Raw genomic sequence first — 15,027 nt, 5'->3', positions numbered from 1 at the left:
TCCTCATTTTACCCGCCTCGGAAAGGATGGAAGGCTGAGTCAATGTTGAGCCCTGTCTGGACGGATGCCTTCAATACTGCGTTCTAACCACTGTGCCACCAGGGCTCTTAATCAGCTCAATCAACATCCAGGAAAAAATGCACAAGTGACTATTAAATTGACTTATTATCTGACAGATTTTCTGCCACTGGATTGAGTCTGAAATTGAATCACTTGAAATATATTACAGTACAGCATACTGCCACACATTTTGCTCCAGAGGAGGCTATTGATCCTAACCCCTAAACAACCCTATTCTTTTGCTGGTCTAGACTCTAGATCAGGGGTATCAAACTCAATTTCATTGAGGGCTGCATCAAGGTTGTGTTTGACCTCGGAGGGTTGGCGGGTGAATATTGCAAAGAATATGACTTCAGAAACAGAGTTGTTAATGCTTGGAATACACTACCTGACTCTGTGGTCCCTTCCAAAAATCCCCAAAGCTTCAACCAAAGATTATCTACTATTGACCTCACCCCATTCCTAAGAGGTCTGTAAGGGAAGTGCATAAGAGCACCAGCGTGCCTACCGTTCCTGTCCTATTGTTTCCTTTCATTATATACAATTTATATAGATATTGCATACTCATACTTATATATATATGCTTATATATTGTATAGTTATTTCTTGATTACGCTTATATATACTGTGTGACAAATAAATAAATAAATAAAAAATAGTGGCCACGGTGGGTGTTTGACACAGGCTCAAGATGCATTTTTGTCCCTTCTCTTCTTTCTTTCCACAGTTCTTTACTATAACTATTTTCCTATCTCTTCTACCAGATATTACAGGCAAACATTTGTTACTTATTCTTCATACTCCACTAAACTTTTTATTTCTAAATTTATACTCCATTGTTTATATAGTGAATTGCTTTTCCAGGCAGAAAAGTTATTTATACTATTGTATTTTTATTATTCAACTAATAATAAAAATACAATAGCATAAATAACATGATAATACAAGATCTAACAGCAGAGGTAAATTTCCAGGAGAGTAAGTAGATACGGCTGTCAATTATAGATTGTAGATTAAATGGACCCACAGTATGTAAAATCTGGCATTAAATTGTAACATTAACATAGGATGTTGCTTGTTTTCTATCCAGATCAGGCACTTACTTGAGGCCACATAATTGTAATCCAGTCCTCCTGCAGCACTCTGCCAGCTGAAAACTGGTCTTGCAGAGGCCTTGTGCAGTCCGTTTTTGGCTAGCAGAATGCTGCTGGAGGCCAAAAATGTGCTGTGGGCCATTCCTTTGATATTTCCAGGCTGGACCCGCAGGCCAGATTTAAGCACCCCACGTGCTGGATCACTTGAATCCGGCCTGCAGCTCTTGAGTTTGACACCCCTGCTCTATATGTATTATTTATACCATTTTGGATAACAATGTTACAGCTAAATTTAAGCAGGCTTGCTTGAACATCGTCTGTCTGTCTGTCTGTCTGTTTAGCACTATCTATCCTGATCCTTAGTAGCTTTACTTGTTACATGGCATCTTTTCACCTAAGGGATTTTTTTTAGCACATTTCATCTGAGTAGTATGGTTTTCCAACTTTGCTAGCACCTTTGTAACTTTGCCACTAATTTTTCCTCTTTAAATATGTCCAAAAGAGGTGGCATCATTTCCTCTCTTATTTTGCATCTATTGCAGCCTTTCACATATGGAATGGAAATATTTTCTCATGCTCTTATCAGATAGTTTCTTAAAGGAGTTGACAATATATGCCCACCTAAACTGCTTCTACTTCCTTTCTGACATTTTCTCAATTCTTGCTGTTTGGACACACACATGAAGGCTGAAGAACTTGAAGACTTTTCTCTTTGTTCTTCTCTGTAACAAGTTTGATAATGACTTAAATCTCATTATATGAAGGCCAATTTTTAGTTCTCAGCTACTAGAGTGAAGTTCCAATGGAAGTCACTATTATTTTCACATTAAAATCCTATTAGTTTGTATGATTAACTTTATTTACAATGCAAATAGTAACAATTAATTTTCTTTTTTTAATATATAGGTGGTTTTATCATTTAAAAGAAAGATTGGCATAGGAAAGAGAGGAAATAATTGGTTCTCTATCAAACTTCCATGTAATATTATTCTTATTAAACTATATGCTCATTGCCAACAAGAGAAGCCAGTACGATAAATGTCTAGAATTAATGCAATTTAAATATACTAAATGAACAACCTCTAGATGAAAAATAAATCATTTCTTACATAGTTTCCCTAAGTAACTGCTGCTATCACTGTTATGAGGTAGGCAGAAATTTTGAAAAAAAGAGATTTGGATAAATTGTACTGGGAGAATAAAAACCTCCTGTAGTATTAGATACTTGATTTAATCAAGTTTGCCTAGGGTAAAACACAGTTTCTCACTGTGGGATATTCATCAGGGCTTTTTTCATGACAATATTGTCTTTTTTATTGAATGACAGATCTATACATAAATTACCAAGAAGCTAAAATACTTGCTTGTTTATTGCACTTTGATTTTAGGAGAGCTGCCTGCCTCTTGGATTGTGCAGTGATTTATCTCTGAGGAATGAGGGACCGGACAGACTTGTCCCAATGTCTGAATTGGTTATACAGTTGCATCCTAAGATTTATTTAGTTTGTTATAGAAATAGCTATTTTAGATTGATTGGGAGTCTGATTCAAAGTATTTATCCTCATTATTAAGAGGGAGAGATGGGGGAAGGAAGGAAGGAAGGAAGGAAAGAAGGACGGAAGGAAGGAAGGAAGGAAGGAAGGAAGGAAGGAAGGAAGGAAGGAAGGAAGGAAGGAAGGAAGGAAAATTCATATGACTAGGGTAACTGGCAGTCCTCTTTCTTCCCTTGTTGTTCTAGTCTAATTTTCATGGGCAGCAGCTCAGCCAAGTGATTCCTTAGAGGTGCATTCTTGTACCAGCTGAAAATGAGAACTGAGCAACTCCCCGTTCATTTGCTCTGAAGCAGCAAGGAGGAGCTATTAAAGGTGTCATGCTAAATGTGGCAAGGGAAATATAGGAATCATCCTGCAAGAGATTGGCAATCAGGGAAAACTCTAGGTGGATACCCTACAGTCCATCATAAATTAAAACCTTTCAATCAAGGAAAGATATAGAAGAAATAAAAGAACAGGACAGCTCATAGAGCCAATCAGCTAGGTGGTTGAAGGAGGAGCTATTCCAAGACTCAAAAGAAATGCATGAAACCTGTCTGCATTTTGTGTTTTCCATTTTTTCTATGAAATAGTGAAGAATTTTTGCTTTGAGGTATTATGTCTATACCAGGGGTGTCAAATTCGTAGCCCGCAGGCCATATGCGTCATGTGCTGGCCATGCCCACCTCTGGTTTAGTGAAGGGGGAAAAAGTTGTGCTACGTTATGTGACGACAACATATCATCGCGAGTTTGACACCCCTGGTCTATACCCTTGAAAGTAAATTTCTCTCTAAATGCAAATATTGTTGTTACTACATCTTAAACCTATAATTGGTTTGATTATTTCCCCCTTCCAATTGATAATCAGTCTGAATTAATTACCATGAGCTGGCTTGACATCAATTAGCTGCCCTAGTGGAATGCTGATGCCCATTCCTCTAAAGATAAAGGCAGCATCCCAAAGTAGGGTTGCTGAGGTGGGCTGGTGGAAGTGGCCTTCCCATCTCCCAGCTCTTCTGAATCCAATGCACCTATGATGTTCTGTGAGAATGCTTCTCTCGCAGATGTTTCATTAATTGGCTAGGTACCACCATCAGTGCCATGCACCGGTAATGAAACATCTGCAGGTGGACAAAGAAGCTCACAGAACATCGAAAACCCAACAACTCAATCTTGAGCCACATATATTCTCCATTTTGGTACTCAAGGAAAGGATGTGGGCACGCTTCAGTGGTGGGTTTCAAAATTTTTTACTACTGGTTCTGTGGGTGTGGCTTGGTGGGTGTGGCTTGGGAAGGATACTGTAAAATCTCCATTCCCTCCCCACGTCAGGGGAAGGTTACTGCAAAATCCCCATTTCCTCCTAATCAGATGGGACTTGGAAGGCAGAGAATAGATGGGGGCGGGGCCAATCAGAATTTTTACTACCGGTTCTCCAAACTACTCAAAATTTCCGCTACCGGTTCTCCAGAACTGGTCAGAACCTCCTGAAACTCACCTCTGGCATGCTTGCGTGTTTTCAAGAGCATGGTTCTCATAGAATTTCTAATTAGCTTTTGTTCTTTTCTGCCAATAGCTGGGATGATCTTCACTGGGTGTTCGGCTCCTTACTCAATGACCTTTTCTTCTTTTTAATTTTATGGCTAGGGGGATATGATGAAAACGATGTACGTTTCGTGTGGCTGAGGGGAAATGATTCTGTCCACGGCCTTGAGAACTTGCGGCTCTCGCAGTACACAGTGGAACATTTTTACACGCTTGTAACTAGGTCGCGTCAAGAAACAGGTAACAAATCAGCAGTGGAAGTAAAGATGGTGTGGAGAGCAAGGTTTATGCCAGATCTAACTGTTTTCAGTACCCTAATCAATCCTGAAGCTTTCTCTGAGAAGGAGAGCCTGCAAGTAAAGTTTCTGCAAGATATCCTCTCAAAATCCTATGATCAGCCTTTACACTTGACACTATGTTATATTATTATCATGTCACAAGGACCTTTGGAGTAATCTAGTGCTTATGAGAAGTAGCACATCATTTCCTTCTCTGAAAGAACAGTATAAGAATATGTTATATTTTTTCTTTCTTGGACCAGGCATTTATCCAAGACTGGTCCTGCAATTTGAGCTCAAAAGAAATATCCTTTATTTTATTCTGGAGACTTATGTGCCAAGCAGTCTGCTTGTCATTTTGTCTTGGGTTTCTTTCTGGATCACCCTGGATTCAGTTCCTGCAAGAACGTGTATTGGTGAGTGACATGAAAAAGACACACTTGTTTTATGGATGCAAAGATGAGGGGTGGACTGAGGAGAACTTTGCTTAGATAAAAACACGGGTTATGTTAAATGCAAGAATTAAAACATTATGCAACCAAAATGTCTAGAACTAAATGAATAGCCATCACAATTTCATATTGGTGGAGTTTCCAATTTTCTCAAATTTTGGATGGGAAGTTGTAGATCAGTGGTGAAATTCAAATTTTTTTAACTACTGGTTCTGTGGGTATGGCTTGGTGGGCATGGCAGGGGAAGGATACTGCAAAATCTCCATTCCCACCCCACTCTGGGACCAGCCAGAGATGGTATGTGCCAGTTCTCTGAACTACTCAAAATTTCCACTACCAGTTCTCCAGAACCTGTCAGAACCTGCTGGATTTCACCCGTTGTAGATGTATTCATTATTTGATTTATATCTGGAATATAAAATGATAGATATTGCATGATTTGTTTTGGTTGGCATCACCTGATGACTTTGATTTTGGCATGGTTTATATGTAGAATCTCATAAACTGTAACTTACTGAACATCATTACAGGTATTTTAAAAAGCTGTATTTATTGAAAAATTTAAAATTTAAAATCTCCTTGCATGTCAACCTTAAAGCAACATCAGAATATGGGATAATATGTATGTATATTTTACACTGTCTTCTGAGGATGCTCAAGTGTTCTGGAAATTTATTATCAGATATTTCTCAAATAGAGGGTTAGTAATAGTGGGTCAACTCTCTGAAAATTTCAAATTTCACAAAAGATGTATTGCTCATCATTATATGATTCCTCACATTAATGTTTTCTGTAATATAAAGAAAATAATGTTCTAGAATATCCTTTTCCTTCATATAAGAGTAAGATTCAGTAGTGCCCCTTGCACACGCTATACTTATTCTAAGTCCCTTTGCACTACACTTGAAAAAAAGTTGAATGTTCTTTGAAGGCTGGATGATAGAAAGGACTGACTAAGGATGGATAAAAAGATGGAAAGATAGATACAAAGATGATAGAAATCTTGACAAGGATTTCTTATTTCTTGACAAGGTCACACTTTGAATGAAGATTTTAATCCATCCCTACTTCCACAGTGTAAGTGCTATGGGAAAAAATCTATTTGGTTATATGACTATTTTTTTACTTACTGCATGCTTTCTGCTATCATCTCATCAAAAACTTTCAGGATTTAACAATATGGCCCTAAAAAACAAAAACAGATAGCATTCTCACATATCAGAAACTACCAAGGGTTTATAATAATTCATGGCTTTTCACAAAAAGCTACCCATGAAAGAACCATCTGTTGTGTAAAATTTCAGACGAAAGTATTCCGTGTTCATTTTTTTAAAAAATCCGACTGTATTTTCCAGGTGTAACCACAGTTCTCTCAATGACAACTTTGATGATGGGGTCCCGAAAGTCAATGACAAATGCCAATGGTTTCATAAAAGCCATTGACATTTACCTGGGCATCTGCTTCAGCTTTATATTTGGGGCGTTGGTGGAATATGCAATAGCACATTACATCACATCACAGAAACAAGCGGCTAACGAGACCCAGAAGGTAAACCTTGTTCAATCAGATTATGTAGTGAACAAGCAGTTTCAGTGGATGGATGAATGTATGGATAGCTAGAGAGGTATATAGATAAATAATTACACATGGATTTTGTTAGATTCGGGCAATAACGAGGCAGGAGACCAGGATAGTGACAACAGCTCTTTACTATATGGTGAACCCAGCGACTCGGGCTGGGAAAACCCTCTCTTTATATACAGTTTAGCCAGAGGCTTCATCCAATCAGCAACGTGCTTTTTCCCGCTCAGTTTTCCCTCCACAACTCGTAAAGATACATTACACTCCTTCCCTCCCAGAGAGCACTTTACCAATATTTACATAGAATTAACATCTTATTTTTCAACGTAATCACGCAAGTAGACTGGGCGTCTCCTGACTCTTTCGGACCTGCGCAATTCATTTTCTGGGAGTGAGTCGAGCTGACCGGAGGGACTGTTTGTTCCTCTCAGCTCCTCCTCTAGGCCATCCGGCCCTGAACTATTTGCAGAGTCGTCCCTGCTGTTTTCAGGAGGAACCGGTTGGCGTCGCTGGACCTCCTGGAACTCAGATAAGTCCCGCGTTTGCCCCGGGTTTGAGTCAGCTGTGGGTTCAAACGTTTGATAGTCGGGGCCTGTTTCATCTGATTCTGATTTACCGGTTATGCGTTTCCTTATTTGGTCTATGTGGCGCTTCCATACCCGGCCATCCTCTATCTCTATTAGATATGATTTTGGTCCTGTTGTCTCTAGGATTTTTCCTGCTAACCAGGTCGGGCCCTCGCTGTAGTTGTGTGCCCACACGAGGTCGCCTACTGCCATCCCTCTTGTTTTACCGTGTGCCCCCTTGTACCCGTCTGGTGTGTAGTTTGGGTTTAAACGGTCTAGTGGGCACCTAAGCTTCCGACCCATTAATAACTCTGCCGGGCTGCGGCCAGTTGTTACACAGGGGGTTCTGTGTTGGACGGCTAGGAATGTATCGATTTTTGTTTGCCAATCGCCTGGCCTGATTCTGGACAATGCTTCCTTTGCGCTCCGAACGAAACGTTCTGCAAGGCCGTTCGTCGCAGGGTGGAAAGGCGCCGAGAGGACATGTCGGATGCCCTCCTCTGCCAAGTACCCCTCAAACTGGGTTGCCGTGAATTGTGGGCCGTTATCGGAGACTAAAGTGTCGGGCAACCCGTGGGTTACAAATAGGTGCCGTAGGACTGAAATCACGGCCTCGGCTGTCATGGATCTCATGAGAATGATTTCCAGCCATTTGGAATAGGCATCGACTACTACCAGAAAGGTTTCGCCGTGGAAGGGGCCGGCAAAATCGATATGGATCCTAGACCAAGGGCCCTGGGGTCTCTCCCATTCCCGAATTGGGGCCGTTGGGGGTAGCGGTCTGGACTCCTGGCAGGCTTGGCATTTCCCTACCTTTTCAGCAATTTCCGTGTCCATTAAGGGCCACCACACGTAGCTTCTCGCTAGACCCTTCATTCTCACGATCCCTGGGTGGCCTTCGTGAAGGAGCTCCAATACCTTTTCCCTCAATTTCTCCGGGATCACCACTCGATTCCCCCATAGCAGGCACCCCCCTTGAGCTGAGAGTTCCCCACGTTTTTTTACAAATTCTTTAAAACGCTCGCCCGGCGCAGCGGGCCAACCTCTTTGTACCCAACCAATTACAGTCCTTATTGTAATGTCCTTGTACGAAGCCCGAGCCACCTCTTTGGATGTGACTGGGCCAGAGTCCAAAGAGTCAATTAGCAGAACTGGTGTCCCCGGAGTGGGGTCTTCGATAGTCTCTGGTAACGGGCATCTGCTCAGGGCGTCTGCATGCCCTAATTCCTTCCCTGGCCGGTGTAGTAGTTTGTAAGAATACGCCGCTAGGAAGATAGTCCATCTGGTCAGTCTGGGTGAGAGCGCCACGGGCGTTGGGCGGTCGCCTGCCAACAGGCCTAGCAAAGGTCTATGGTCTGTGATGATTTCGAAATCACGACCAAATACATATTCATGGAATTTCTTTACTCCGGAGACTATAGCCAAGGCTTCCTTATCAAGCTGGCTATAATTCCTTTCAGCTGATGACATGGTTCGGGAGTAATATGCAATAGGGGCTTCTGTGCCATTTGGCAACCTGTGGCTGAGCACAGCCCCCACCCCATAGGGAGATGCATCGCAGCTTAACACTAATGGCAGCGTGCCATTGTATTGGATAAGGAGGCTATCACTCGATAGGAGATTCTTTACCCCTTCGAATGCCCTAGCTTCCGCCTTTCCCCAAGACCATGCAGCCGTCTTTGCTAGTAGTTTATGAAGCGGCTCGGCTACTGTTGCCTTATTTCTTAGAAATACCGCGTAGAAATTGACCAGACCTAAGAATGCCTGCAACTCCGTTTTGTTCTTTGGAACCGGGGCCTTCCTGATGGCCTGTACCTTGCTTTCAGTGGGGTGAATCCCTTTCTTGTCTATCCTGTAGCCTAGGAATTCCACAGATTCAACCCCGATCTGGCATTTGTTCAGTTTAACTGTGAGACCGGCAGACCGGAAAATGCCCAAAACTTTTCGCAGCCTTACCCCTAATTCCTCTAGATTCTCAGCGGATACCAGTACATCGTCAAAGTATGGTACCACCCCTGGTAGTCCCTGCAATAGACGCTCCATTAGGTTCTGAAATAACCCTGGAGCCACACTAACCCCAAACTGTAACCGGGTACACTTAAAAGCCCCTCTGTGAGTCACAATTGTCTGCGCTTCGGCTGTGCTGTTATCTACCGGCAGCTGTTGATAGGCTTGGGCCAAGTCTAGCTTGGCAAAAACTTGCCCTTGCCCCATTGAGTGCAGTAAGTGCTGTACCACCGGAACGGGGTAAGCACTCTTTTGCAACGCTTTGTTAAGCGTTGCCTTATAGTCAGCGTAAATCCGGACCGACCCGTCCGGTTTGACTGGGGTGACTATAGGGGTCTCCCACTTAGCATGGTCAACTGGCACTAGAATTCCCTGGTTTACTAGCTTGTCCAGTTCCCGGTCAATCCTGGGCTTTAGGGCGAACGGGACCCTCCTAGCCTTTAGACGGATGGGGGCAACTTGTGGGTCTAAATTAAAAGAAATAGGGGTCCCCGTGTACTTGCCCAGGCAGTCTCTGAAAATGTCCCCAAATTCTTTCACGAGTGCGTCTTTGAGGTTGACTTCGTTTCTGAAGATTCCAGTCACTCCCATGCCCAATGCTCGGAACCAGTCCAGTCCCAACAAGCTTGGCAGGGTCCCATCGACTATGGTGATGGGCAGAGTTTTCTTATATGGTCCATACTCGACGTGGACTGACGTTACCCCTCGAACAGGGATGCGATTCCCTTGGTAGTCTTGTACCCTTAAGTTCTGTGGTCTCAGCTTGCGCTTTGCGATGGCGGATAAGGCTTTCACGAGAGTGTCCCAGGACATGATCGTGATCGCTGAGCCGGTGTCCACCTCCAATCGGCACGGCACCCCCTCAATCTTTGTTTTCGTAAAGATTTTTTTTTCTAGGCGAGTTGTTGCGTGACCCACTCTCACGACAGTCTGATTCAACTTCGCGCCTTTTTTGAATCGACCAATCACGGGCTGCTTCGCCGTTCCCGCGCTCTGGTTGGTCAGTTTGAATTTTTGGCGGGAAGGTTGGGGTGCTCGACAGACCTGTGCGATGTGCCCCTTCCTTTCGCACCGCCGACAAGTCGCATCCTTAAATCTGCATTGTTGTCGTTGGTGTTGCCCTCCACAACTCGCGCAGTCACCCCGGTCTTCTTTCTCCGGCCTCCCGATGTGGAAGACTCCTTCCTCCTCCTCACCGTCCGACTCGGCCTGGACCTCTTCATTGTGGACCGGGGTTGATTTCGCACCAGCCGTTGGTGCGACCTGCTTTTGTAGGGTTTCCGCCGCTTGGGTAGACATCTCATTAGCCCTGGCTTCATCCAAGGCGTTTGCCAGCGTTAAGTTGCTCTTGGACAGCAGCCGCCGTCGCAAACGGATGTCCCTGACCCCCCGAATGAGTTGCTCCAGCAATGCCTCTTCCAAGTCTCGGAACTCGCAATGGTTCGTGGCTTTCCTCAGGGCTGCCATGTATACGCTGATGGACTCGCCCTCTTGCTGCCTACGCTCCCTGAATTCGTACCGTTGCACATACTTGGACGGCGTTGGTGCATAATGGGCTTTCAATAGGGTCTGTAGAGTCTGCCACGGCACCGATTGTACCGGCGTTGGCTCCGCCAATGATTCTGCGGTGTCGAAAACCTCTGGACCGCAGTGGCTCAGGAAATACGCTCGCTTCCTGTTGTCTGAGACTCCTTGGAGTTCGTTCGCTTCGAGGAAACACTCGAAACGAGCCATGTATGACCCCCATTTTTCCTTAGCTGGGTTGAATGGCGCTGGCGGTGTGTAGCTGGACATCGCTGCTTTCCGCCCCTTGTTTGCTGGGTTCGCGTCTTCCTGGTGACTTCAGCTTTTTTCCTGGCGCTCTTAGCCTCGAGATCCCATCCTCGTCGCCAGTGTTAGATTTGGGCAATAACGAGGCAGGAGACCAGGATAGTGACAACAGCTCTTTACTATATGGTGAACCCAGCGACTCGGGCTGGGAAAACCCTCTCTTTATATACAGTTTAGCCAGAGGCTTCATCCAATCAGCAACGTGCTTTTTCCCGCTCAGTTTTCCCTCCACAACTCTTAAAGATACATTACAGATTTGTTCCCTCTAGGAGTTATGTCAATAAAACAGCTGGAAAGGCTGCATTCAGACTTTAACATTACACAGTGGATTTGTGTAGTTTGCTTGGGGTGGGTGGGAGAGATCCTGGGTTCTCCTTTCTTCCAAACCCAGAAACAGTTCTTGAAGAAACAAGTCACACCAGAAGAAAGAAGATGAATCCTCTCTTTAGTTCAGCCTGTGACCTCCCTTTGGGATTTGGAAGCCAGAGAATCTTCATTGCCCTTCCATTTTTTCCCTATACAAGTTGAGTAGACTAGCAGCTGGATCTTACTCCAAAGCTTTGGTTGGATCATTCTCCTGCCTTGCTCACGAGGAGAGCAGGCTGGCTTAGAAGATGAATATGGTGGAGTCCCATGGACTGTAAAGCTCAATAGAATAGCCAGGGCTACTCTCCCCTCTTTACTGTCTGGTTCCAGAGTCCAAACAGAATTAGCTAGAGCAGCGGTGTCAAACTCAAGGCCCAGGGGCCAGATCCTGCCCGCAGGGTGCTTAGATCTCGCCTGCGAGGCCGCCCTGGAAATAGCAAAGGACTGGCCCGCAGTGCCTCTGCCAGGGAAAACGGAGCTTACGAGGGCCGTACGCAGCCCTCCCGAGCTTCATTTTTGCTATCAGAGGATTGCAGGAGGCCGTCCCAGCTGAAAACGGAGCTTGGATGTCTGTTTTCACTAGCAGAGTGCTTGGGCCACCACAGGCGGTCCCCCGACACGAGTGAGGTCATGCTGGCCATGCCTCCCCTGGCCCCACTGGGGTCAAACATAACCCTGATGTGGCCCTCAATGAAATCAAAAGGATCATGGCATGTTTTTGTGAGCCACCCTAACCCTAATCCTAAAAAATATGCTGCTTGTGGTATTATGAGAGAATTAATTTTATTCAGGTAAGGAGATTACCAAAGTTATGTTTATATTTAGACTATGTTGATTGAATACCTAGATCAGGTATTATTTGTATTATTATTACTATCTCTTTTATTCATTAAACATGAAACTCAGTCAACTGAACATTTAAAAATGTGTCACAAATACGATTGTGCTAATGGTTGATACGGGTTGCTGCCAGCAGCCTAGGTATCAACCAAGTATCTTCTTAAAATATATGATGTTCTGATAGTGCAGTTTTTTGCAGTTCCACTGGTGTTATTGCAGGAAGCTGCAATTTTTTGATGTGTTTTGTAAAATTTTTGGACATGTAACCAAGTGCCCCGATGACAATGGAAATCACTGTTACATGTTTCATCCATAGCCGTGTAGTTTTGATGGCCAGGTCGCGATATTTCATGATTTTTTCCAGTTCTTTTTCTTCAGCTCTGGCATCTCCTGGTACAGCGATATCAATAAAATTATTATTATTTACACAAAATGACAATATACACAGCAAACGAGATAACTATTACTACTACTACTACTACTATTATTCCCTTCTGGCCTTAGTACTGGTAAATCAGAATTTAGCTTTTGCTAAGATTTCTATTGCTTGTTAAAAATCCCAAAGCGAAGTTACATTAGCAGCAATCATACTAAATGTCTGTTCTTTTCAACTGCTTTAAAAAAAATGTAATTTGCTAAGTTACAACATACCTCTGTTGTCTAACTGTAACTTTGGTCTATTCTAGACTTCTACAAAAGATGCCACCAGAGAAACTGAAAATAAAACTACCATCGATATATTCAATACGTCACTCACTGCCAGTTTCAATCAAAAAATAAAGTTTGTCTCTATTGATAATGCCTCTTGCAACAGCTTACCCTTGAGCCCAAAGGATAAAATTCAATACATCTTGAAGAACAAACTTCAGAGACTCGCCAGCTATTTCACAATTCAAAATCCAAGCAAAATTGATTGCTATTCAAAATGGTTATTTCCTTTTCTTTTCATACTAGTCAATCTGTTCTACTGGGGCTATTATTTGATTTTCTAGAAAAGGGCCTTTCCTGTGTAGAAGAGGAACTGAAAATGGGTCAGCACTATGGATTCAGGATTCTACTTTCAATTTATATAGATGTTTGCATGGATGTAGCGAATGCTGGCAATTTGTTATGAAAGAGAAATGAAAGAACCTGTCAACAAGAGGCTTGGGTAGATGGCTTGTCTGTTTTGATTCACACACACACACACACACCGCCCAATGCCAAAATATATTTGCATTACCATATTTTGGATATGGTCCAAAGTATGATGTCCCTGCCCTTAGGTAGAGAAGAGCAAGAGCCACAGACTGTGGGCCAGGAATAATACAGCTTTTCTAATATTCCTTTTCACATGTAGGTTAAGTACCAATGAAAATTTGTTTCTGATTAAAGGTCATAGGACTGTTCTCAGAACCATGTCCAAATTAGCTAGTACATTTTTCTTGTATCTTACAGTTTACAGATATAGGAAGTCTAGTTTAGACCAGAATGGTGTGTGGTGTGTGATAGGATGAATTAACTCATGATCTACAATTGCAATCCCAATTGGTTCCTCATGTTTGCTGTTTATATCATGAGGAGAGAAATCAGAGTTGGCACAAATGAGATTCTTTTCCAGTGAAAATAACAGGTATTAGGGACCCAATGAAGCCTGGATTGCAACAGGATCAAGAGTTAAGCCCCATTATTTAATACAAGATTCTTCACTTAGATCTGCCCATTGCAGATCCTGTTTGCTTTCTGAAAAGCCAATAAGACATAAGGCTAATTGTGACTTGTCCATGGAGAAGAAGTCTAAAATCAGTTGATATTTTTTCAGTAAAGACATAATAATAACAAATTTTCTGGTGTTATGCCATAAATAGGATCCAAAACTTTGAAATATATTCTATATTTAATGTAGGCTCACATTGGATAAATTTCTAAGCCATTTACTGTGTTGATTAACAATTAAGCTGACCAATGATGTCTAATTCAAGAAATGTACTACATATTGTGCAATGAATAAAATAACTAATGCTTCCCATATGGATGGCGTTACTTGATTTCAAAAATTCTCTGGCCCACCAAAGATTCTCCAGTCATTTAACTATATTCATTCTGCAAACATGTTTAATATTGATATACAGAATTTTAAGTAGCGAAGCAGGTAGCTTAGTATGTTTTTTGCATTTCTGTCAACCCAACATTGGTTTCTACCAAAATAGGACAACTGGGCCCTGTAGGGGATTTCTTTTTTAAAAAATAATTTTATTGAAGGTTTTAGAAAACATAGTAAAATCTAATACAAGCAAACTAGAAGGGGAAAAAAAGTAAACGAGAGGTACCAGAAAGACAAAAGCAAAATAAAAAATAAAAAATCAACAAAGACAATAATAAAGAAATGGCTTCCAAACTTCATTACACTAAGGATAAGCTAATATAACTTTTCACCCTCTTTCAAAATTACAAATAAAAAATCCACTTCTTCCAATATTTATTTTATTTATTTATTTATTTTTCAAATTTATATACCGCCCTATCTCCCTAAGGACTCAGGGCGGTTCACAGGCAGTTAAAATACATATAAATACAAATTAAAAAGCAACAATTAAAAAACTTATTCTATTGCCGAATTTAAAAAACAATATAAATAATAAAAAACCCCTTAAAACCAATAACTTTAAAATCTAATCCAGTCCCGCGCAGATGAATAAGTGCGTTTTAAGCTCGCGACGAAAGGTTCGGAGGTCCGGAAGTTGACGAAGTCCTGGGGAGTTCGTTCCAGAGGGTGGGAGCCCCACAGAGAAGGCTCTTCCCTGGGTGTCGCCAGGCGGCACTGCCTAGCTGGCGGCACCCTGAGGAGTCCTCTCTGTGGGAGCGCACGGTCGGTGAGAGGTATTTGGTAGCAGT

At 42.5% G+C, this 15,027-nt stretch overlaps 1 protein-coding gene across 1 annotated transcript in view; it reads left to right on the top strand.

Annotated features, from left to right (window-relative positions):
• The window catches only part of GABRP (gamma-aminobutyric acid type A receptor subunit pi), a 29,597-nt gene extending 16,452 nt beyond the window's left edge, over positions 1–13,145 (top strand). Inside the window, exons 6-9 of the mRNA XM_058180981.1 lie at positions 4,335–4,472; positions 4,774–4,926; positions 6,318–6,511; positions 12,840–13,145. Of these exons, the coding sequence (XP_058036964.1) occupies positions 4,335–4,472; positions 4,774–4,926; positions 6,318–6,511; positions 12,840–13,145 (791 nt within the window). The remainder of the gene's footprint in view (positions 1–4,334; positions 4,473–4,773; positions 4,927–6,317; positions 6,512–12,839) is intronic.
• Positions 13,146–15,027: the final 1,882 nt, after the last annotated feature.

The sequence above is a fragment of the Ahaetulla prasina genome, chromosome 1 (genome assembly GCF_028640845.1).
Source record: "Ahaetulla prasina isolate Xishuangbanna chromosome 1, ASM2864084v1, whole genome shotgun sequence".
NCBI classification, from domain to species: domain Eukaryota; kingdom Metazoa; phylum Chordata; class Lepidosauria; order Squamata; family Colubridae; genus Ahaetulla; species Ahaetulla prasina.
The sequence above is the reverse complement of the archived record's forward strand: the minus strand, read 5'-3'. Positions and strand labels throughout refer to the sequence as shown.